The sequence below is a fragment of the Olea europaea genome, chromosome 3, assembly GCF_002742605.1.
Source record: "Olea europaea var. sylvestris chromosome 3, O_europaea_v1, whole genome shotgun sequence".
In the NCBI taxonomy this organism is placed as follows: Eukaryota; Viridiplantae; Streptophyta; class Magnoliopsida; order Lamiales; family Oleaceae; genus Olea; species Olea europaea.
In genome coordinates this window covers 22454390-22480332 of record NC_036239.1, presented here as the reverse complement: position 1 = coordinate 22480332, position 25943 = coordinate 22454390, and the positions used below count along the sequence as shown (strand labels likewise).

At 32.6% G+C, this 25943-nt stretch overlaps 3 protein-coding genes across 10 annotated transcripts; 1 reads left to right on the top strand and 2 right to left on the bottom strand.

Moving 5' to 3' along the window:
- The first annotated feature begins 3709 nt into the window (after positions 1-3709).
- LOC111390430 lies at positions 3710-7984 on the top strand. Of its 6 annotated transcripts, none has more exons than XM_023015502.1 (4): positions 3710-3841; positions 3974-4050; positions 4147-4961; positions 7670-7984. In XM_023015502.1, exon 3 carries the CDS (start codon positions 4221-4223, stop codon positions 4953-4955), a length of 735 nt encoding a protein of 244 aa, XP_022871270.1. In that variant the 5' UTR covers positions 3710-3841; positions 3974-4050; positions 4147-4220; the 3' UTR covers positions 4956-4961; positions 7670-7984. The 6 variants fall into 6 exon arrangements, with proteins under 6 accessions (XP_022871270.1, XP_022871261.1, XP_022871275.1 ...); XM_023015493.1 differs by having other exon boundaries at positions 3710-3886; XM_023015507.1 differs by lacking the exon at positions 3974-4050.
- Positions 7985-8681: 697 nt separating this feature from the next.
- On the bottom strand, positions 8682-10229 carry LOC111390466 (eukaryotic translation initiation factor 1A-like). The gene is made up of 2 exons (XM_023015516.1): positions 9824-10229; positions 8682-9016 (listed from the first exon to the last, which is right to left on the bottom strand). Exons 1-2 carry the CDS (start codon positions 10076-10078, stop codon positions 8834-8836), a joined length of 438 nt encoding a protein of 145 aa, XP_022871284.1. The 5' UTR covers positions 10079-10229; the 3' UTR covers positions 8682-8833.
- An 8900-nt stretch (positions 10230-19129) lies between these two features.
- On the bottom strand, positions 19130-25563 carry LOC111390410 (eukaryotic translation initiation factor 1A-like). 3 transcript variants are annotated; one of them, XM_023015456.1, is made up of 5 exons: positions 25484-25559; positions 25281-25365; positions 23060-23223; positions 22290-22479; positions 19130-19643 (listed from the first exon to the last, which is right to left on the bottom strand). In XM_023015456.1, the coding sequence occupies exons 3-5, from the start codon at positions 23192-23194 to the stop codon at positions 19360-19362; spliced, it is 609 nt and encodes a 202-aa protein (XP_022871224.1). In that variant the 5' UTR covers positions 23195-23223; positions 25281-25365; positions 25484-25559; the 3' UTR covers positions 19130-19359. The 3 variants fall into 3 exon arrangements, with proteins under 3 accessions (XP_022871224.1, XP_022871232.1, XP_022871216.1); XM_023015464.1 differs by lacking the exons at positions 22290-22479; positions 23060-23223 and adding an exon at positions 24347-24536 and having other exon boundaries at positions 25117-25365; positions 25484-25563; XM_023015448.1 differs by lacking the exons at positions 22290-22479; positions 23060-23223; positions 25484-25559 and adding an exon at positions 24347-24536 and having other exon boundaries at positions 25117-25432.
- Positions 25564-25943: the final 380 nt, after the last annotated feature.

Sequence of the window (25943 nt, the reverse complement as noted above, 5' to 3'; positions counted from 1 at the left end):
CATAGTGGCCACTCTTACATGTAAAATGTCAAATTTACTTAAAAAAAATGCTATATAAACCATTGGTTGTTAGGTGCACTGGACAAGCTGTCAATGAACATTCTATTATCCACATAACAAAATAAACAACAAATAATCAAATACATGCAACGTTAGATACGTCGAAACTAATCTAAAAACAATTATGCTTCCTTGTAATAAAAAGTCACAGCTCTAAAGTGTTAGTCTAGGATGGACTTTTCATACAATCTCCTAATCCCTACCTCTCATTATCTATGTCGAAGATAAGTTGCTCCGTTAGTACAAACTTCTTTATTCTTTTACTAGTCTATCGCACGGGCAGGATTATTTTGAACGTCATATTAACGTTTTTAATTTTAATATGAGTTTGGTGTTTAAAAAAGAAGCGATTCAATTAATTAAAAAAATAATCATTTGAGGTAAGCTATTTGTGATATTAATTTTGAAATTGAATGATTCAATATAGTATTGATAAAAATGAAGAGTTAAGCTTTGTGCAAAAAAAAAAAAAAAAGCAATAATTTTTACTAGTAGAAGAAAATTGAAATAATTTTAAATCATACAAATTTATATTGAAAAAATTTTAAATAGAAGAAAATTTCTCCTTTGAAGGAGAGAAAAGCAGTAATTAAAAAAATTAAATTCAATCATAAAGAGAAAAGAATTTAAAAAAAAATTTAAATAGAAAAAAATTATATATAACACCAACAAAAAAATTAAAAAATAAATTAATCAGTAATTTAAAAAATAAATAATTTTACATTGAATAAATTTATATTGAAAAAATTTTAAATAGAAAAAAATTGTCCTTTGAAAAAGAGAAAAGCAATAATTAAAAAAATTAAATTCAATAAGAGAAAATTTTTTTAAAATTTAAATAGAAAAAAATTTATCTACAATATAAACAAAAAATTTAAAAATTAAATAGACAAATAAAATAAATTTTCATCTATTGAAACACTCATTTCAAAAGGAGAGATTCCTTCGTCCACGAAGAGTTTTATTCCTTATTTTTTATTTAAATTTATTTTGTTCATATTATAATTTTTTTTAATTTTGGACTTAAAAAATTCTTTTTAATTCTTTTCTCTTTATGATAATTTTTTTTTTCAATTTTAATCAAATAATATTAATATATTCTTTGTTTCATTTTCTAACTTTAATTTGTTTAACTTTTTTTAATTACATAATTTTTTTTTTAATTTTGTTTTGTTCATATTATAAATTTCTTTTTCACTTCTTAAAGAAATTACAAATGGGCAATATATACGTCTTTAAACAACTGAACAAATCAACAATCCTTTTTATAAATGCAAACGACAACAGAACTGTAAACACTACTATCTGGACCAAAAAGATTCCAAACATACCTAAAGCAAACTCTTGTAAGCCTCATTATATGTAAAAAATAATGATAAAAAAATTTAAGCTTCTCAAGTAGATAAGTGTAAAAAAAAAAAGACCTAACTAACTTTCATGCACTCAACAAAACCAAAAAAAAAAAAAAAAAAAAAAAAAAAAAAACATATATTACATTACATAAAGCTGAAGAAAATAAGAAATAAATCCACAAGAAAGCAAACATCAAACAAAAACATAAACTTCATGGCCATATCAAAGAAAAAATAAAACTCCAGTTAAATTTTCATGTATATACAGAGACAAGAACATACCTCACATCTAGGTAGAGGAAGATGAGACAAGCTAGATTTTCATCTATACATAAAAATATAAACTACATACCTTAAATAAATCTTAAAAAACTAAAAAAAGGAAATACAAACAAAAATAATAATTTTGCAAGAACATACCCAAAGATAATCATCACAAATTCTACGATTTTCTTCCCTACAATTGAGATGAGGATTGCGCAATATTTTTTCCCACAAAAAGAAATAAGAATTTGGAGTGTTTTTTTTTTTTTTTTTTTTTTTTTTTTTTTTTTTAAAAAAAAAAAAAAAAATTTGGGGTGTTTTTTTTTTTTTTTTTTTTTTTTTTTTGTTCATGAAAACTAAACGATTGAATTGAATGATGGAGAATGAGTGACTTGAAAGAGTGATAAATGGTAAATTACTTTATATTTTTTATAATATAATAAAAAACCAAACCAATTTTACCAAATCTATTTCAAAACAGTTGAATGTGAAAACGTATGTGACAAAAATAAACAATCCAGCTTTGTGCAAAAAAATCAGTAATTTCCACCTTCACTAATAGAAAAAATTTGAAAAAATTTTAAATATAAAAAAATTAATATTGAAAAAATTTTAAATAGAAAAAAAATTCTCATTTCACAAAGAGATAAAAATAATTGAAAAAATTAACTTCAATCATAAAAAAAAGAGAAAAGAATTCATAAAAATTTTAAATAAAAAAAAATTATCTATAACATCAACAAAACAAATTACAAAATAAATAAATAAGAAAAAATTCCAAAACATAATATTTTTTTTCGCTTCACTCTATGCACGGATTTTTAAGTAAATATTTTGATGTATTTAATTTTTTTAAATTAAATATTTATAAAAAGATTACATTATCTAGAATGTAAAAAGTTACTTATAAATAAAATAATCACTTCAAATTATTTAAAAGTAATAAAAAAATTATAATTGTAAAAGCTATTTATAGATTAAAAAAATATTAACTTCAACATTTTTAAGTAAATATTTAGATATATTTAATTTTTTAAAATTAAATATTAATAAAAAATTTACTATAATTAAAAAAAGTAAAAATCAAAAATTTTATATAGACAAAATTATCTATAATATCAACAAAACAAATAAATAAGAAATTTTTTTTTTCACCTATTTGAGAGGAAACTCTATGAAAGCAGAGGTTTCACTCCTTCTAAAAGGAATGAGAGACTATCTTTTTGTGGAGAGTTTTTTTTTTTTTTTTTTTTTTTTTTTTTTTTTTTTTTTTTTTTTTTTTAGGGGGGGTTTTTTTTTTTATAGTGATTTTTTGGAGTACGTGATGTTATAAGGTAGGAAAATGTTTTGAATTTACATGCAAAAATATTTTATTACGAGAATGTTCGGTTTTTTTAATTTTTAGGAGGGATAATTTTGTTCATATTATATTTCGATATAAAATTATTCTTAATTCTTTTATGGTAAAAAAAATTAATTTTTTTCAATTTTAATAAATAATTAAATAGTATTTATATATTATTTATTTAACTTTTGTAACTTTCTTTTATTTTATTTGCTTAATTTGGTTTAATAAAATAATATTTATACATTCTTTATGATAGAACAACATTTGTTAACTTTAAATTAAATAATATTTATTTTAAATTTTATTTAAAAACTTTATAATAAATTTTTGCTATTTTTGTAATGGAAGTGACATTGTAGTGAAAGGCTTGTGAAAGTGTGATTGAATATAATAATTCACTGTTGTCAAACTAATTTAATGTAAAAAATTATGTAATAAAAATGAACAATAAACTTTACATTCTCTCTTTTAAGATAAAAAGGGATTTATTTATATTTTCCGAAACGATATACCCAAAAAATTTACCAACGGGACGGGCCGTTTTAGATTTAGGTGCAAACCCCTTTTATTCTTTTGTTTTTAAAGGATAGGCCCCCCAAAAAATAATAATAATAATAAAATAAAGAACTTTTGCTCAAGAGGATTAGAAAAGAATACTTCACACTTTTTTGAATATTACAATTTTGTGAAATATAGAGGGGGAAAAGGCAAATGTGCAAAATTAACCCTAATTCATAGAAAAACCCTGCTAGAATTGAAGTTTCACGTTTCAAAAGAGTCATCACTACACTAAAATTCGCCGCCGCCACCGGTACCGGTACCTCTGCGGCCTTCCCAGATATTGATATATATATATATATACGTATGGTCACTTCTTACATTTCTTGTTTTAGGTTTTCTGTATGATTATTTACGATTTTCTTTATATTGTCTTTTATGTTTTTTTCAGCTTTTTTGAGAAAAGGATGGATGTTTACAGCTGATATTAATTCATCTACTTGCACATGATGCTGAATATTGATATATGTATAGATACAGTTTTTGTTCCATCTATATGAAATAAATTTGTTCGTCTAATTGGAATCGGGTTCAAAATTCTACCTTTTTGTGTTGTACCAACAGAAATTTGACTACCTGCATTGTTTCTGCCCAAGAGAGAAAATAGGGGCTATAGGATTGGGTCGATTTAGTGAAAGATGATGCGAATTACTGAAATCAAGAAATTATTGCCCTTGCAATCATCTTTGGAGTCGTTAAGCTATCAATATTTTCAAAGATGCTCCGTCAGTGGAACAGCAAAGGGGAAGGGCAAAATCAAAGCCGGACAGGCATTGAAGCGATCAAAGGTCACTATTAAAAAAGGCTCAGCAGTTTCTTCTCCAACAGAAGGACCTAGAAGGAGAAGTGAATTTGACGAAATGGTTGATAAATGCTTGAGTGCAACTTCGCCAGTCAGATTCTTGAAGCCTAAAGAAAAGGCGAGGGAAACTGAGAGAGAGAAAATGGGGCTCATAAGCAAAGCCCGTGAGCAGGAGATTCAGAAGCTGAAGAAGAAAGGAAAGGATTATGATTCACCAATGATACTTGGGACTCCAGGTATGGATTTGATAACCTTAGGTGCAGTTGACGCTGATAAAATTCCAAAGTATGAGCTGACTGTTGAGGACGGGCGGAGGCTTGCAAAAGAGTATAGTAGAATTTTGATGAGGAAACACAGAGCAAGACAGGCAGCAGAGTCAACACTCTTAAGGTTGAAGAAGGAAGCAATTGAGGCATTGCCTGAGAACTTGAAGGCAGCTGCTTTGGTACCAGATTTGACACCTTTTCCTGTGAACAGGTTTATGGCGACATTGACGCCACCTATTGAAGGCTATATTGAAAAGATTAACGAGGCAGCTAGGAAGAGTGCTGGGAAAGAGAAGCTCAGATAATGCGAGGTCAGGGATTTCTATTTAACTTCTCTTTGCGCATTGAGAGTTTGTTTTTTGTTTTTTTGTTTTTTTTTTCCCAGAACGCATTTAGTATAGTGTCAATTTCAGTTGCTTTAGACCATGGTACAAGAATATTGTCACATCATAAGATTTTCCCATTTAAATATGTGTTTATTGATATCGTATTGTCCTTGACGTCCTACATTTTTTGCTGTTATTCCATTAGTTAACGGTATCAAGTCTTTTGCTTAGTGAATTGCGGAGACACGATTGAGCAATATTTTTCTCTGTGATTTGAAGCTCAACTCTTTATCATTTTCCAATTCACAGCATGCTTGGAAGCCTTGCTAACTGTATTATCTCTAAGTATAAAATTTTGCATTATCATATGCACTTCTTTTAGTTGTAAGAATATATATTTTTTTATGTTATGACATGGCAACTGTCAAGTTTTAAAGTTACATGGACCATAAATAAGACAAATCAATAAGTCTCATTTGGGTCTAAGATATTAGATGTGGTTTGTGAATCTACAATTTAAAATTTATTTACTGCTAGCCAACGTGCTGAGTGGAGTTGTACCTCGAATTGTACTTGATAATGTTTGATGTTGTGCATATATGTTCATTCCCAGCCAGTTTGAGCCCAAGTTTCAAATTTGAATCTAAATTGAAAGCTTTACCAAGGATAGGCTTGGTGTGAATCAGGCTTGTTTTTGATAATGTTGTTCTGTAATTTATATTTACGGTTGTTGAGGCTTGCACTCCCTCGTCGGGCTGTTTCTTTCTTTCATTTTCCTGAAGAAAGGAAAGGCGTAAGGGTGGGGGGTTTGAACCCTCAAAATTGATAGCAAGTGAACCTTAGAAAGGATACAGAAATGACAGTTTGGGAGTTCAATATGTTTTATGTAAATAATTCTCAAATTTACTTCAAATGATATGGTACTAATTTTAGTATAGTGATTTGTGAGTCCTCTGAAGCCTTTCGTTTGTTGGTTTAAGCAGATACTATAGGCATAACCCCCCACCCCCCTCTCTCTCTCTCTCTCTCTCTCTCTAGAGAAGCTATTAATATAAAATTCCTTTTTTGAACGGACAAAATAAGGAACTTGAGTAAGGAAATCAAAGTTGTAGTTTCAGCACGTTTTAGCTATTTTCTGATAGTTCTGAGGATTTGTAGGTCCTCTGCAATACCAAAAATCGTCATACTATTCATTGATTTGTAATGTTTAATGATAATGCGAACTGCTGAAAGTCCTGATTGTGAAGTGCCACTGGATGTGTGTTGCACAGTGCACTTCAAATTTGAGATTTTTAATGACTTCAAAGTGATAAAAGCAAAATGTTCGAGCCGCAGAATCTAAGAGTTCAGTGTGCTATTTGACAAATTGACCCTGGAGAAATAGAAGCACTTGGGACCTTCACATGAAATATACATATGCACAATATGACTTAATAGTCTATCCTAATCATCTGTATTGCTCTCGTAACTTTATACAAGAGTCATTGCATTGGAAGTCAATTTTATAGATATGCCCGTAGCTGTTTATTATACCATAAGAGCATCTCCATAGGCTTTTTGTTGGCTTAATCTCTTTATTTTAGGAAGTCAACACCTTTTTCTTGGAAGAGTCCAACAAACTCTCCAATTTTAAAATTTAAATTAGAGAGTGAATTTGACTCTTCAAATTTAGGAAGACTGTGTAATATTTTAGTGCTTTCATTTGTTATTTTTATAACTTTTCATACACTTCTTTTAAAATAAAGGAAAAATGACAAAATAAAATAGGGATAAGCTAAGTAAAAAAAGGAGGGAAAATTTATGAAAAGTTTTATGTGCTCTCAACATTTGGAGAGTCAATTCCACTCTCTAATCCTTTTTCTTCTTAACTAGACAGTTTGTAGGACTTTACAATTGAAGACCGACTCTCTGGTGCTCCTTGTCTGATGCGGGGAGTTTCTTATCAGGAATATCATCATGAGTCGTGTTGATGAGGGGACGCGTGAATGGAAATGTAACATGGAAAATTCAATACATTAACAAATTCTAATTTTTGTTGATCCACTCATGAATATCAAGAAATAGGCATTAAAAACTTTTTGTTTCACACATAATATTGGGAATACAGACTTGTTGATTGACATAGAATACCAAGAATTTGAAGACAATTGAGGAAGACAAAAATGTTTATCCAATAAGTCTCCCTCTCATCAGACCCTAGCTTTGCTTTTACAATAATACCTCAGTTTTAGTGCTTGGAAATCTTTGAAATACCATGAGAACTATAGTTCGAAAACCAAAGCTCAAGGTTCCTTTTATACAATTCTAACATGAGAAGGAAATTTCAAAACTACCATAAGAATATTCAAATCACAAAAAATTCAAAATAAAACTTGTGGGCTGCATCAACTGCAGTACAGTAGATGGCACAAGTGAAATATAGTAGTTTTCCTTGTCGTTCTTGTTTACTAGATGTATTGAAATGTGGTTATCGTACTGATATCCAGAGTTGTATAGCATCGTTCATTATGTAACGTCATTTCATTCCTACTATGTGGAGGAACACGAAGCTTTTAGAGGCCAGAGGTAGATTTTCTGGTGTTTTATGTTATATTATGTTTCTTGCTTGTTTTGTGTGCAAAGAACATGGTTAATTACTTGTTGATGATCCTCTGAGGTTCACTTTATTGATGAGTTCAATATTGGCGATGCAGATGATCTCCCGTTTCAGCAGTGCTGTTTATGAATGAACTTGAAATCTTTGCTGGGTAGTGAACGAGACCTAGTCTCCTATTTAACATACTCAACCCCCTGCTTAGATGGACAAAAGTAAACTAAGTTCTACTGAATAATGTTTGCAGCTCTGTAGAATGATATATACTCTTCAGGTTGGGTTTTGATGGCCATGGCTTGTGCATTTACGCTGTCTTCTGCCATGACTAAATGAACTAGGTGTGAGTTTGCACAAATGCATGTTTGTTATGTAGTACTAGATTGCACTAAGTTTTAAATGTCTTTTTCTTCTTTAACCGTGTTCGGTGTGGTCCAATTCACCCAAGCTCGTTTATATTCCTGTTTTAATTCTCATCCTCAACAATGTAAGCTTATAGCCGATACTGAAGCAAGTGACACAACTCATCTATACGAACTGGCGCTTCTCAAGGAAAGCAAAAGATTCTAGTCCCCAAAATCTTGTTTCTAGTCTTCACTTTTACAGTCACTACCGTTCTTGAACAAGGCATAATAGTACTCGATAAGCATGGACAGCTGCTATCCTGTGAGCGATTACACCATCTATCAGGGGCAACAGTGTTGTTTGTCCTGATGATACAAGGTCTATCTCGTTGCCTCTTTAAGGCCGGCTAAATCCTGGTCGAGTACTAGCCCTTGACAAAGCCCACAGACCTCCTTTACGTGTTGTTCTCTTCCAACAATTAGCTGTTAAGGCCAACGCAGATCTAAATTCTCACTAGCTATGACCATGTTTTGCAAAGCCAGAGACACTTGGTACAGGACATAACCATTTGTTAGTTACACAACCGACACACACATGCCGACCCACAAAAAATTCCCTAATGGGTTGGAATGCGGAGACAATCAAGACGTTTGTCCATAAGTAACCATCCTTGAAAATGTGTGTCATAGCTCACTAATCAAGTGCTCTTGTACCAAAGATGAATAGGGCTGAGCGATTTGACCAGCAATTCAAAAAACTAAACATGAAAATGAAAAAAAAAAGAAGCTCGATATTATTGCATCAATGTCACATAAATTATAATACATCACTTGAAACATTACACGTAAGATGTATATCACTCTATATTTGTATTTGGATTTTAAGCATCGAAAGTATATTATAAATTGGAAGGACAAAGTCACTAAATTTTGTCAATGTCTTCATCCTCAAATTCAATGTAATCGTCACCAGCACCATCCTCCTCCTCGTCAAGTCCACCAGCAATACCCTCGTTGAGCCTCGTGCTCTCTGGCAGCTCACCATAGGCCTTCAACAACCGGGCTTCATCTGGCATGTACTTCAGGATTACATCAGCCTTGTCGTCCTAGGGGAATCAAAGAAGTGGTTAAATAGAATGCTGTACCCAATCCTCCACCCAAATTGAAACATATAAGCCTCAGTATTTGAATTCGGAAAAATCTTTCATTCAGATTTGAAGCCATGTAACAAATTCCGACGAAAACAGTGCAGAAATACAATTAAGGAGTTGAAATATTTCTCCAGTTTCTTCAAACATGTACTTTTATTTGCATAAGTTTTTCTACTTTCCTTCTTTGATCGCTCATGGAAAAACTAAAGCAAATGGTTGCGGTATTTAGAAAATTCAGAAAATCCATTAGCAATTTTTCCCAAATATAATTTTGAACTCACAAAACAATAAAAGATTGATAACTTCATTTTGCAAAATCTATACATACAATAGAATTCCCCGATACTTTTGAACTCAGAAAACAATAATTAAAAGATTAATAAAGCTGGAATATTCCAATAAGAACACGCAGAGAAATTATATGAATTCAAAAGTGCATTTTTATTTTCACAACCACTTAACTGTTGAGCTCTATAGAAGTAGAAAACTCAGTTTGAAACTGCAAAAAAATTAATGAACAAAATGAAAAGAAAAATTGGGAAAAAAGGAAACTATATTTATGTAAATGTAAACGTGAGGCTAAGCTGACTAGGACACACACGGTCATTTTTAAAAAAAAAAATTCACCCTAACTCCACCAATTGATCCATACACAGAGCCAAAATTAAATTAACCTAAGATCTCAATTTCTTCAAAATAGAAAAATCAAAACAGTAATAATAATAATAATAATAATAATAATAATAATAATAATAATAATACCTGGTAGTCACGGAGGCCGACAAGAATGATATCACCGGCGGCGATCCAGACCTTTTTATGCATTTTACCACGGATATGGCAGAGACGCTTGACGCCGTCGATGCACATGGCTTCACATCGGCCATTCCCCAACATCCTCAAAACCTGAGCGTATTCCTGACCATCTTCTTTGAACACAAGTTCACGCTTCTCATCATCAGCCTCGTTCTTCCCTCTCTTGCGATTCTTACCTCCCTTTCCCTTGTTCTTCGGCATCTCGTATGAACCCTAAATCGTACGGCTCTGGTTCGTTTCGCTTTTTGCCTCTTTTCCGTTTGATGAATTTTTTTCAGAGAGAGAAAGGAGAGTACGTATTCTTTGTTTATTCAACTTACGTGATTTGCAAGACCTTGAGATATGGTCTCAATTGGGCCTGAGTGGTCAGTTTTAACCCTCTCTTGGGATTTCTTTCGGTTTTGGATACATATTTGTGAAACTACACCCATCACTACAATTTTCATTTCAACTTTTTTAATTTCAAAATTACTATTATATATATAGTAATACTACTCATTCACTTGATGTCAATATATGCAATTTCATTAATTTCTTCCATTATCATACACATGCATCACAATAGGGATGACATCAGAATTTTGTAATTTAGTGTTGTTCAATGAATTTGAATATGGCTGACTTGATCCCAACATACCGCTATCTATTATCTAACAATAGCATGTGTTGATCATTGGAGGCATAGCACTACATGGTCGTGTGATTTCATAATATTCGGATTCAATTTGTATGCAGGCACGACTACAATTTATTTATGAAAAACACAGATCATTCGTTCTAGATACTGCCAGAACGCACATGGTGTGCCAGCTGTACAAATTTGGAAATGAAAAAAGATCCAAAAATTATGAAATGGATTCAGATCTCGTCAAGGAACTTGAGAAAGAAAGGAAGAGGAAGTAATGGATAATGCATAGGAGTAGAACAAGGACCCAAATTATTACGTTTAGATGTCATCCAAATGTTTACCACCGGTTTTTACACACTATTTGTAGTAATTCTGGAAAATTTTAGTATTCTGGGTTGGCTAATTCATTAAATAACAAGGGCCCCAGACACAGTTTCGTAATGCCTTTTTGGAAGATTTCTTTTTAAAATTGAATGTTGAATCTGTTTTCTTATGATATGTCAATGTTTGATTTGTTCTTGTTCAGTAGGTGTTATTCTTTAAATTGCAAGTTGTTCACATTAGACTTTTCAAATTTATTTTTTTGCTTCATAACGTTACAGTAATATAATAACAATACCAAAACTTTCAACTGTTTCTTTTTTGTGACAAAGATCAACTTATTTCATGTACGCCATGCAAGAGTTCTGTTGTATGCAATAACATCATATTCTGTGTCATACTCTACACGTGCATCCCTATGCCATTTCATACTTTTGTATCACCAGAACTTAAATGCAAATCGGGATATTGCCCAGAAATAAATTTCATCACCAACCCCATCTGCAATATAAAAGCCAACTTTGATCAAATATAAAAGATTAGTAGCTGACGTAGTACAGCATTCAACTGGGAAACCTGTTTCTCAAACAATAAACATAAAGTTCAGAGAACAAAAATATAGTAAAAGACTATGCAATTCAATATTGGATTGAATTCCATCTGTTTGGGTTGTGATGCCAATTTTGGTTGAACCCAAAAACAATTCAATCTTACTACATGTACACTTTTTTGACATTAAGTTTGACATTGTGCCACTTCTTGTAACACGAATGACCAGTTTTGAAATGAAAAATACTTTTCCACTCATTCAATTTTGAATTTGCAAGCAATGTCAAACTCCATGTACAACATGGAGTGTACAAGGAGCATTATTCAAAACAATTTGGGCTATGATGAAAAATTGGGTTAGACCCAAATTTTAGATACTACACCCCATTGCTCGATAACGCATTTGTTGAAGCCCAAAAACCCGAGCCCAACTATAGGCCACGTGTACTGCACCGAGGCCGTTGGATCCTCTAAATGATATCAACGGTTGATGAGCTTTTATATATGTGTGTGTATGTGTCTTATGGGTTGCCCTAGCTGATCTATTCATTTTTTCTTCCGTCTCTTGAACTCTCTAGAACCCAGACTTTCTGGTTGCTTTCTTCTTCGTCTTCTTCGTGTCTTCCTTGAAGTCTTCTATGATTTGGGGCTATTCTTTCTGTGTGATTGAATGATTCTTTGAGAGGGAAAAAGGTTGATATATGTTTTGGGGTTTTCTATTTGGTCCCGTCGAAGTAGTTGCGTCCGATTTTCCTTTTTGGGTCTTGGGGTTTCTTGGGTGCTTTACAAATGTACAGAAGGGTACAATGAGTTTTCTGAGCCCAAGAGTTGATGAAATCTTGTGTCAGATGTTTGATTTATTTCTGTAATATTTCACAGTGAAATCTCGTTTATACTTTGTGTATCTTCAGTTTCTTAGTATAATAGTGGTATCAGAGCCCTCAGTGGCGTTAGGGCTTCGTTCGACGGTGACTTAGTTGTGAGAAATCCATTCTTACAGTCAGATATGAAGAGTTCATTTATGTTCGATTTTTTTGGAGAAACCCTAGATCTGTTCTTTGTCAACGGATCTTACATACTTTTGTTCATATTTTGTGTTGATGTTACACTAACGATTGGTTATTTTGGATGACTGGTTAGTTTCTCACAGGGCTGTTTTTTTTTATGCAAACTAAGTGTTCGAGACTTGATTCTTGGGTGACCAACATCATTCTTGAGGCTTTCTTGGTTATTGGTAACCTTAACTCACGACTACTACTTTGGTTTGACACTAGTTTTCCTTTATTACATCCAATATGTTTTCAGTTGTATATGTTACATGTATATTGTTGTTGCTGTAAATTGCTATACAACTTGATAGATCTTCCTGTGTATTATAATATACGTCTGTAGTTAAAATTTTGTGAACTGCATTCGTTTATTGGTTCAGTGTGATACACTCATAATATCCCTCTTTGCTTCTGGTTTTGATGTCCCAAATTGAGCCTTGACCTGAAGGCATGATCTTCACGAAAGAATTTGGGCATTTAGGGCCTGAAGTGTATTGCATTGATCATATTGTCATTTCTTGATATTTTGAATACTTTGTGTGTTATTATTTTCTTGATTCTTGAAACTTCTTGATACTGAATAACTTGTCTGAGTCTTAGTGTTGTCAAATTTTATTCTGTATCCACCTTTTTAGTTGAACATTGAACCTCAAATAACTTTCTTGTGTTGATTAAGAACTCCCAGTGTCAACTACTAAGTTTGAACTTGGGATTTTTAATGGAAAATGGGACTTCCCCATTTGACAGCAAAAAATGAAAGGCGTCCTTGTTCAACAGAAAGTCTCAAAAGCTATTACTACTGAATTTCCTACTACTATGACTAAAGAACAAAAAACTGAAATTGATGAACGTGCTTATACCTCTATCATATTGCATTTATCTGACCAAGTGTTGAGAAGGTTGGGAAACTTAGTAATGCAAAAGTTTTGTGGGATAAACTAAAAGAACTTTATCTAGTAAAGTCAATACCAAATAAAATATTTTTTCTGGAAAGACTCTTCAGTTTTAAATTAGACCATTCCAATGATTTAGAAGATAACCTTGACGTTTTTAATAAATTAGTTCAAGATATAACCATCGATGGAGAGAAAGTCTCTAAGGAGTACAAGGCTATCATTCTTCTAAACTCACCACCTGAAGATTATAAAGATGTTAAAACTGCCATTATGGTAGGGATGCCTTGACCCCTGAGTTCTTGTAGATTCTTTAAGAAGTAAAGAATTATAACTTAAATTTGAAAGGCAGGGAAGGGAATCTGAGAATCTGTAGATCTCTTACTAGGCAAAGTAATAGTCATGAAAATCAGAGTTATTAAGGAAATAACAATAACAAGAAGAGGGGGAAAGGAAGACCCAGATCAAATTCTAGGACTGACAATAGGAAGTGCTATGGATGTGGAAAACTGGTCACTTTATTAAAGATTGCTACAAGAAAAAGAATGAAGATAGAGATAAGAAGGTGGACGAGGGTAACGTAGTAAAGCCCCTAGGAGATAAAACTGTGGATGTTTATGTTGTTACATAACCCATTACTGACCTTAATACTGTTAATTTTTCTGAAAATAATGACCAGAGTCAAGAGTGGATACTTGACTCTGGCTGCACTTTTCATTTGACTTCAAAAAGTTCTTGGTTAGAAAATTTTAGAGAAATAAATAGTGGTAAGGTAATAATGGGTAATAATACAGCCTGTAGAGTTTTAGAAATTGGTGGTATGACTTTGAAATTTGAAAATAGATATATCTTTACCTTAGAAAGAGTAAGATATGTCCCTGATTTAAATAGAAATTTAATTTCAATAGGAAATCTAGATGACATTGGCCTACAAACTAAGCTTGGTAATGGACTGTTAAAAGTAATTAAAGGTTCACTTGTAATATTCAAGGGTGCCAGAGCTAAGGTAATTTCAAGTCACACTGATGAGTCCTCAACTGCTGAAGTTGATGCCACCTTAAAATGGCATGACAGGTTAGCACATGTAAGTGAAAAAGGTCTGCACATTTTAAGTAAAAAAAGTGTTTTTGGAAAAGATAATATTTCAAAAATCCCATTTTGTGAGCATTGTACTCTAGGTAAATAACATAGAGTTCACTTTAATACTAGAAAGCATGAGACTACTTCTGTGTTAGAGTATGTACATGCTGACTTGTGTAGACCCTCATCTACCATTCCTCAAGGAAGAAAATAAATTTTTTCTATCTTTTATTGATGATTTTTCAAGGAAGGTTTGGATTTTTTTTGTTAAAACAAAAGTTAGATACTTTTGAAAAATTTAAAGCTTGGAAAACCTTGATGGAAAATCAGACTAGGAAGAAAATCAAAATATTAAGAACTGATAACGGTCTAGAATTCTGTAATACTGATTTTGATCAATTATACAAGGCTAGTGGGTCCTTAGGCATAAAAATGTTCCCTATACCCCTCAGTAAAATGGAGTTGCTGAGAGGATGAATATGATCATTCTAGACAAGGTTAGATGCATGATGATCAATTTCAGTGTCCCTAAAGTGTTGTGGGGAGAAGCTACTATGACAGCAGTATATCATAAATAGAACACCGTTTAGTGCCTTAGATGGTAGAACCCCTGAGAAGGTGTGGTCTGGAAAAATCCTAGATTATGTTCACCTTAAAACTTTTGGTTGTGCAGCATTTTCCCATCAAAATATTGGTAAACTTGAACCTAGATCCATAAAATGTGTTTTTATGGGGTATCCTGAGGGTGTAAAAGGCTATTGTGGGATAGGAGTGTCAAGGGGTTTAGAATGATGAATAAGACCATTCTAGACAAGATTAGATGTATGATGATCAGTTCTGGTGTCCTTAGAGTGCAGTGGGGAGAAGCTAATATGACAGGAGTGTATATCATAAATAGAACCCCTTCTAGTGCCTTAGATGGTAGAATCCCTGAAGAGGTGTGGTCCGGAAAAATCCCAGATTATGTTCACCTTAAAACTTTTGGTTATGCAGCCTTTTCCCATTAAAGTGTTGGTAAACTTGAACCTAGATCCATAAAATGTGTTCTTATGGGGTATCCTGAGGGTGTAAAAGGCTACATGTTGTGGGATAGGAATGTCAAGGGGTTTAGAATGATCACAACTAGGAATGTGACCTTTAATAAGTGTGACATGCCCTGCATGTCTGAGAAACATCAAGAAACTGAATGTGTGAGAGATAAAAATGAAGAGACTAGGCTGCATGTGGAGCTTAGAACACCCGCTGAACCTACTGATGAAGTTCAGACTGAAAATGAAGATGTTTCAAAAGCTGAAATAGAGGAAGAAATGCCTGTTCAAGAAGTGGGTTGGGTAGAAAATCCTTTAAAATACTATCAATTAGCTAGGGATAGAGTTAAAAGAGATATAAGGGAACCTCTTAGGATGGGAGACTACCTGTCTCTTGCCTTATTGTCATTTCAAGATCTGGCCTTTAAAGAACCTAAAACATATAAAGAGGCTATGAATTGTCGGTTGTCAAAAGAGTGGCCATTAGCTATGGACGAAGAAATGAACTTTTTGTTGAAAAATGACGCTTTGACTTTGGTTCCTAAGCCTAAAGATAAATTCATAGTTGACTGTAAGTGGATTTATAACATAAAAGAGAGAAATAATTTGAAACAGCCTATCAGGTATAAAGCTAGATTAGTGGCAAAGGGATTTACACAAAACCTAGGGTTGATTATAATGAAATTTTCCTACCTGTGGTTAAATATACAACCATAAGAGTCATGCTTGCTTTAGTGGCACATTTTGACTTAGAACTTGAACAAATGAATGTAAAAACTGCATTTTTACATGGAGACTTGGATAAAACCATTTATATGTGTCAGCCACATGGTTTTTATTGATGCTTAAAAATCTGAATATGCGTGCCTGTTAAAAAGATCTTTGTATGGGCTTAAACAATCACCAAGACACTGGTATAAATATTTTGATAACTTTATGTCATCAGTTGGTTTTCTTAGAACCTCATTTGATCATTGTTTGTACTTTAAAAGAATTAAAATGAATTTGTGATTGTTTACATGCTTATGTATGTGGATGATATGCTATTTATAGGCCAACATATGAGTGATATTAATGACATTAAAAGTTCTTTATGCTCTGAATTTGAGATCAAAGACTTGGGCCATGTTAGAAGAATTTTAGGTATGGATATTAAGAGAAATAGATCCCAACAAGTTCTTTTTCTTTCACAATTTGCCTATGTGGAAAAAGTGTTATCTAAATTTGTTATGCATGAATCAAAGTCTGTCACTATACTACTTGCAAGTCATTTTAACTTGAGTAAAGATCAGTTCCCTGTTAATGAACCTGATGTGGAATATATGCAAAAGTCCCTTATGCTAATGTTGTGGGGTCTGTTATGTACACTATAGTGTGTACCAGACCTGATGTTGCTCATGCTATCAATACCTTAAGTAGATTTATGGCCAATCCTGACCTGAACACTGGACTGCCTTAAAATGGTTACTTAGATATTTAAAGGGGTCCTCTAACACGGGTTCTTGTTTTAATCTCTGTAAGAAAGGTATTATGTTAAAGGGTTTTGTTGATTCTGATTATGTGGGAGACAAGGACAATAGAAAATCAACCATATCTTACATGTTTACTTTATTATAGTCTATTGTTGCATTATCTACTATTGAAGCAGAATATGTGGCTGCCACTGAAGCCATAAAAGAAGCATTATGGCTTAAAGGTTTGTTATGTGAATTAAATGTCCTTTCACTCACATTAGTTGTTTACTTAGATAGCCAGAGTGCTATACATTTGTGTAAAAATCCTGTATTTCATGAAAGGACTAAGCATATAAATGTTAGAATGCATTTTATTTGAGATATAATTCACAAAAATACTATTATACTTGAAAAGATCCCAATTGAATTTAATCCAGCAAATATGGGAACCAAGGTACTCCCTCTTAACAAGTTTAAATCTTGTTTGAAAATTCTAAAAACTGATACTGGGTAATTCCGTGTGAATTGCAGGTGCTATTTGGTCCATCTTGATACAGTGAACTAAGGAACCTAAATGAAAGATGTGCTGAAATTATTATTTTTCTTTATTTTGGGCCATGTTTGTGTCTTTGGCATCAAGGTGAAGATTGTTCGGATTGTGATGCCAATTTTGGTTGAACCCAAAACAATTTGAGCTATGATGAAAAATTGGGTTAGGCCCTAATTTTAGATACTACACCCAATGCCTGATGACGCATTCATTGAAACCCAAGAATCTAAGCCCAACTATAGGCCATGTGTGCTGCTCCGAGGCCGTTGGATCCTCTAAATTATATCGACGGTTAATGAGATTTTATAGATATGTGTGTCTTATCAATTGCCCTAGCTGATCGATTCATTTTTTTCTTCCGTCTCTTGAACTCTCTAGAACCCAGACTTTCTGGTTGCTTTCTCCTTCGTCTTCTTCGTGTCTCCCTTGAAGTCTTCTGTGATTTGGAGCTATTCTTTCTGTGTGATTGAGTGATTCTTTGAATGAAGATATAGTTGATATATGTTTTGGGTTTTTCTATTCGGTCTCGTCGAAGTAGCTGCATCCGAGTTTCCTTTGTGGGTCTTGGGGTTTCTTGGGTGCTTTACAAATGTACAAAAGGGTACAATGAATTTTCTGAGCCCAAGAGTCAATGAAATCTTGTGTCAAATATTCAATTTGTTTCTGTAACATTTCACAGTGAAATCTCGTTTATGCTTTGTGTATTTTCAATTTCTTGGTATAATACCATCAATACATAATCTCAAAAATACTTACACATTCTATTTCTGATGGTTCAAAATTCTATATTTTCCTCAAACAAAGCTGTGTAATTTACAATATATAATGATTTTTTAGTTCACTCTCCTAATCGGGCAAATAGTGATAAATTCAATCATCTGTGGATGTGTCGTTAGCGTTTAGCAATCAATATTGATTGACTGCAATAAGTATTTTTCAGGTACTAAAGGGCCATCTTCATGTTCAATTTTGCTAACCTTGTTCGAGACGTCAACTTCATCTCGAAAAATGAGAGTAAGTTTAGGGCAGTAAAATATGCTTCATTTCCAAGAGAATACCTTAAAATTCACACATGTTAGCCACATGTTCAAAAACTTAAATTACAGAGCTTATAACAACAGTTAGTTCGAATGACTTAGCGGGACTGATAAAAATTGCATACAAAGCCATACGTAGATTCCAACTTCAGTAAAGAAGAAAACCTACTTGCATGTTTGGCTAACTTGGAAAAATAAAAAGGAAAAGAATGACTGTATGAAATAATTTTCATTCCATTCAAGATTCTCATTTTTGAAAATTTTTAGCCCTTTTAGAAGTTGCAGCATACGTTAATTGTTACCCACTATATTCTAGGAGCTCCTCCACGTGTATTTCAAAAACTAATGTAGAACTAATTTTACGCTGTAAATTAGTATAGTGGATTCACATAAAATGGATGAATCAATCATTTCACACAAAGAAGATCATATTCAAAAAATAGTATGCTATAATTTCACACCAAGAAGTTGATATCCAATTACGGTAAGGACTATTTGATGATTCATAAGACTCTTACATAGAAAAACATCGCAACTTCTTCAAATTACAAAACCCTCATCGAAGTTATTGCATAGAAAAATTAAAATGATTGTGTAAGATAACACGAAATCTACTTAGTACACACATTCATATATCATAACTGACCATAGTACATACAAATCTGCAGCAAATTGATATCATGCTCGGGGACGTGATATTACCTTGAAATGTTTGAAAACAAGCCGAAATCCCTAATATGAAACAAGATCAACTGGTGGCTGATTTACTATTTACATTATTGTTGCAAAGCCCTGCATTGTTGGGACTACTGTACCTGAAGGATGCATATGTATACACAATAGATGAGGTTCCCATCGAGGATAGGGCATGGGCGTTGAACTTCATCCGAATTTTAGTTCGACATTTTCACTACTTCAACGTGTAGTGCATATGCGGTAATACGAGGATCCTTCTTCTTTAGCTCCATATACAACATAAGTGAATTGTCATTTGTTATATTCACAGGAGCCATGTTATCACCCACATCATAAACTATCTTCAAGCAAGAAGTCTTTCTATCGACTTTAATCTCGTCGGTCAAAAACTCGACAAGATCCGCATACTTAATTCCATTAGCTAATAGAAGATCAAATTCCTTGCCATTAAATGTTCCGAAGACGTTCATATATTCCTTATCTGAATAAAAAAAGAGAATTAAATTAAAATATGCGTACTGTGTTTACAGAACTTCCATTCATTGTGAACACAAACTTAACTTTTATTTTGATTGGGAACCCGTACTCGAAAATACAGAACATCTTCGTAAACCGAAATTGATTTTTGAGGAATTCAGCAACATCAACCAAAACAGATCATTGGAAAAATTCTCCGTAAGATTACATAAACAAGGGAAATACAGTGTAGCAATTAAGAGTTCGAATAAATTACCTATACTCATTGAATACCAATTTTCTCAAATGATGTTCTTCTGAGAATCGATTCGATGAAAGTCCGCAATCTATATTTAACACAAGATAAAACTCCACCAGTGCCGAATTCAGCACAGACCCGAAGTTGGATTCGTCACTGCCACCGTTGTTGCTCATATCGTATCATTAATTTCTCAATTTGAATTTATTTTCTCACGTATTCAGAATTCACATTTAAGTCCATTAGTTTCCAATTTGTGTGGTCGTCTTTAGTTATGGGTAAAAATATGGAAAGCTTTGGTCACAGTAATTCTGGTTTTATTTTCGAGTGATGCAGTAATTTCAATATTTATTTTAGTAAAGTAGTAAAAAGTGAATTTTTATATATATATGTAAGGTGTTTATGATTTTTTTTTTCATTACAATTTTTTGGGCAATTTATACCAATAGCGGAAAAGTATGGGAAGATTTCATATCTAAGAGCTTAAGTTATGCCTATTTCAAAATTAAGAAACAATATTTAAAATTTCAAAAATCAGATATTAATTAAATTTTTTTATAATTAAAAATATATTTTGTTAATAAAATATATTAAGATAACAATTCTATATTATTTGGTCACAGATTATCGAATTAATTGGTTACGAATTATTTCTTGATCACGAATAAAAAATTTTATAAGTCACAAATCAAAAATTTTACATGTCACAATTTCTTAATGGGTAGCAAATCATAATTTTTATAACCCACAAGTTATTTCTCGGTCAAAACTTATTAAATTGTGGGTCTCGATCACATTCTTCAACTCTTAAAACTAACCGATATAAAAAGCTAATTAGATACATTATTATATAGTATTAATAAATTATGGTCCATGTATTGAATTCGCTTTGTTTTCATAAAAAAAGATAAATTATTTTTTAAAAGGAACCACAAACTCAAGAAAATAAAAAAGGTACATCACAGCCCAAGCTATGAACATATCAAGTACAATTGCCACGCATTATAAGAAAAATAAAAAATAAAAACCACTTAAGTTTGTGAATAGTGATGGCAACAGGGCTGGGTGGCCCCAAATCCCGCCCTGCCCAGCCTTAGATGGGGCGGGGGTTGGGCAACTTTTTGCTCCGTTTAATTTATTTTTTATTTTTTGTTTTTACATTTTCAAATATTCAAGTTATGTTATTATTAGGGAATAAAATAAAAATTCAAAATGAGTTTTTAATGGGTGAATTGTCTAAAAATAAAATTATTTTTAATCCTCTTAATTTTTCCTTCACGGGGCTGGGTTCGGGACGGGGCAATTTTATTGCCATCCCTATTTGTGAATAATGCAAAAAAAAAAAAAAAGTAAAGAAAAAAGTAAAAAGCTAGAACTAAAAAAAAATGAACGCTTTGATACATCAATTTGCACCTCAACCTAGCTTGAACTTTATGATTCATAGAAAACTCAAATTGTAAAGATTAACATGTATAAACTTTTGAAATGCAACAATTTCATGTTAGGCGAGAGACAAAAAGTAGGAGCTAGTCTTGATTTTTTAAAATTAGAATTTTAGGCAAATTACTGCCAAAATTTGGATTTTTAAGTTAATATATTTTTTTATTTTTTTTACCCAGTCTAAAAATTAAATTATATAAAAAAATCGATTCCATTCAAATATCCATGATTTTGGTTCAGGAACCAATAATCGACTTGGATCCCATCGGTCCTTGATTCCAATTTTTTTTTTTTTTTAACCAAATGTGAATCTCTGGTTCTCGTTCAGAGATTCATTTTGGTTAAAATGCCCAGGCTTAATTTAAACCATCATTTAATGTAGAGATATATCAGAAAAAAGTGTGAGAAAAAAAATTATATTTTCAACTATATTAATTATATATTTTTTTTAATCTGTGTGAAAATGAAAACAAATCTTTCTTTGTAGAACGTATATATTATATATTTTATTTGGTCCAATTCACCCAAGCTCGTTTATGTTCCTATTTTATTTCTCATCCTCAACAATGATGTATGTTTTATCTAGTCGTCTATACGAACTGGAACTCCTTAAGGAAAGCAAAAAATTTCTAGCCCCCAAAATCTTGTTTCTAGTCTTCAATTTTAAAGTCATTACCGTTCTTGAACAAGGTTGATAAGCATCAACTGAGCACAAATAGTGTTGCTTGTCCTGATGTCTATCTCGTCTCCTCTTTAAGGTCGGCTAAAGACTGGTCGAGTACTAGCCTTTAACATTTAGCCGCAGAGGCCAATGCAGAACCAAATTCTCACTCGCTATCACCATGTTTTGCAAATGGGTTACACATAAGATATATATATTCGGATTTTGAACATACTTTTATTATCGGTCGGCTTTTTAGTTGTAGCGAAGGGAAAGTATTATAAATTGGGAGGGAACAAAGAGTGACAAACCTCTTACGTACGAAGTCTCCGGATTTTCAAACTCAATGTAATCACCATTATCCTCATTGATCATCGTGCTATCCGGCAGCTCACCAGCAATACCCTCATTGATCCTTATGCTATTCGGCAGCTCGCCATAGGCCTTCAACAACCGGGCTTCATATGCGAAGTACCTCAGGATTACATCAGCCTTTTTGTCCTATGGGAAACAAACAAGTGAATCTTCAGAATTTGAATTCGGAAAATTCTTTCATTTATATTCGACCAAAACAAGAAATTCAATTAAGGGGCTGATATATTTCTCCAGTTTCTTTAAACGCGTACTTTTATTTGCTAATATCCTTCTTTGATCATTAATGGAAAAACTAAAACTGATGGTTGCAGTATTTAGAAAACTCAGAAAATCCTTCCCTGATAAAAGATTGATTTCATTTCGCAAAATCTATATAAAAAAAAAAAATCCCAGATACTTAAAAGATTTATAAAGCTAGAATATTCAATAACCACAAGCAGAGAAGTTATATTATATATGAATTCAAAAGTGCAATTTGTTTACTTCATGGTAGCCGTTGAGCTCCATAGAAGTAAAAAACTCAGTTTGAGACTGCATAAAAATTAATGAACAACTTGAAAAGAGAAAACGCAAAAAAGGACACCATATTGATCCATAAATTCACCAAATACTACACACAGCCAAAACTAATTTAACCTAAGATCTCAATTTCTTCAAAATAGAAAAATCAAAACACTAATTCACACAAATAATAATATATTAATACCTGGTAGTCACGGAGACCGACGAGGATGATATCACCGGCGGCGATCCAGACCGTTTTATGCAATTTACCACGGATATGGCAGAGACGCTGGACGCCGTCGATGCACATGGCTTCACATCGGCCATTCCCCAACATCCTCAAAACCTGAGCATATTCCTGCCCATCTTCTTTGAACACGAGGTCACGCTTCTCATCAAAAACAGCATCGTTCTTCCCTCTAAAGAAGTAAAGAAAAAAGTAAAAAGCTAGAACTAAAAAAAAATGAACGCTTTGATACATGAATTTGCACCTCAACCTAGCTTGAACTTTATGATTCATAGAAAACTCAAATTGTAAAGATTAACATGTATAAACTTTTGAAATGCAACAATTTCATGTTAGGCGAGAGACAAAAAGTAGGAGCTAGTCTTGATTTCTTAAAATTAGAAATTTAGGCAAATTACTGCCAAAGTTTGGATTTTTAAGTTAATATATTTTTTATTTTTTTTTACCCAATCTAAAAATTAAATTATATAAAAAAATCGATTCCATTCAAATATCCATGATTTTGGTTCAGGGACCAATAATCGACTCGGACCCCATCGGTCCTCGATTCCGATTTTTTTTTTTTTTTTAACCAAACCTGAATCTTTGGTTCTCGTTCGGAGATTCATTTTGGTTAAAATGCCCAGGCTTAATTTAAACCATCATCTAATAGAGAGATATATTAGAAAAAAGTGTGAGAAAAAATTTATATTTTCAACCATGTTAATTATATATTTTCTTAATCTCTGGGGAAATGAAAACAAATCTATTTTTGTGGAACGTATATATTATATATTTTATTTGGTCCAATTCACCCGAGCTCGTTTATGTTCCTGTTTTATTTCTCATCCTCAACAATGATGTATGTTTTATCTAGTCGTCTATACGAACTGGAACTCCTTAAGGAAAGCAAAAAATTTCTAGCCCCCAAAATCTTGTTTCTAGCCATCACTTTTAAAGTCATTACCGTTCTTGAACAAGGTTGATAAGCATCAACTGAGCACAAATAGTGTTGCTTCTCCTGATGTCTATCTCGTCTCCTCTTTAAGGTCGGCTAAAGACTGGTCGAGTACTAGCCTTTAACATTTAGCCGCAGAGGCCAATGCAGAACCAAATTCTCACTCGCTATCACCATGTTTTGCAAATGGGTTACACATAAGATGTATATATTCGGATTTTAAACATACTTTTATTATCGGTCGGCTTTTTACTTGTAGCGAAGGGAAAGTATTATAAATTGGGAGGGAACAAAGAGTGACAAACCTCTTACGTACGAAGTCTCCGGATTTTCAAACTCAATGTAATCACCATTATCCTCATTGATCATCGTGCTATCCGGCAGCTCACCAGCAATACCCTCATTGATCCTTATGCTATTCGGCAGCTCGCCATAGGCCTTCAACAACCGGGCTTCATATGCGAAGTACCTCAGGATTACATCAGCCTTTTTGTCCTATGGGAAACAAACAAGTGAATCTTCAGAATTTGAATTCGGAAAATTCTTTCATTTATATTCGACCAAAACAAGAAATTCAATTAAGGGGCTGATATATTTCTCCAGTTTCTTTAAACGCGTACTTTTATTTGCTAATATCCTTCTTTGATCATTAATGGAAAAACTAAAACTGATGGTTGCAGTATTTAGAAAACTCAGAAAATCCTTCCCTGATAAAAGATTGATTTCATTTCGCAAAATCTATATAAAAAAAAAAAATCCCAGATACTTAAAAGATTTATAAAGCTAGAATATTCAATAACCACAAGCAGAGAAGTTATATTATATATGAATTCAAAAGTGCAATTTGTTTACTTCATGGTAGCCGTTGAGCTCCATAGAAGTAAAAAACTCAGTTTGAGACTGCATAAAAATTAATGAACAACTTGAAAAGAGAAAACGCAAAAAAGGACACCATATTGATCCATAAATTCACCAAATACTACACACAGCCAAAACTAATTTAACCTAAGATCTCAATTTCTTCAAAATAGAAAAATCAAAACACTAATTCACACAAATAATAATATATTAATACCTGGTAGTCACGGAGACCGACGAGGATGATATCACCGGCGGCGATCCAGACCGTTTTATGCAATTTACCACGGATATGGCAGAGACGCTGGACGCCGTCGATGCACATGGCTTCACATCGGCCATTCCCCAACATCCTCAAAACCTGAGCATATTCCTGCCCATCTTCTTTGAACACGAGGTCACGCTTCTCATCAAAAACAGCATCGTTCTTCCCTCTCTTGCGATTCTTACCGCCCTTTCCCTTGTTCTTCGGCATCTCGTACGCGTTAGAAAATTTAAATCCGTACAACTTTATATAAAAAATCTTATATACATTCCTAAATCCTTCATGTCAAATCACGAAGTAAATAAGAACAAAAGTGTACCTTGATCCATGGAAACAAAGATTATTGTGAGTTCTTGATCTTTCTCTTCAATATGATTTCTCATGTAGAGAAGCCTCTTTATTCGTTTTGATGTATGAATTAGGGACAATAACCATCTTTTCATATGTTTTCCGACCATCATAAAATGTTGGAATTTGGTTTAAAGTAAGTTGCAATTGGTTAAGTAAAACCCTGAAAAATTGATTTCTATCAACTTCGGTTAAGTATTCGGACATAATTCAATAGTCGAATCATAAAATTGAATGGAATAACTTGTTTTATTCGTCGAGTAGATAACCATAATATATCTTCATCCTCATATTTTCCTTTAGGGTACGTTTGAGCTCCTTATAAAGGGGGGGGGGGGTGGAAAACATCGAGTTCTATTTTTATTTTTTATTTTTTATTTTGTGTGCTTGCTCACATAAAAAAATTAAAAAATCAAAATAAAAAAAAAATT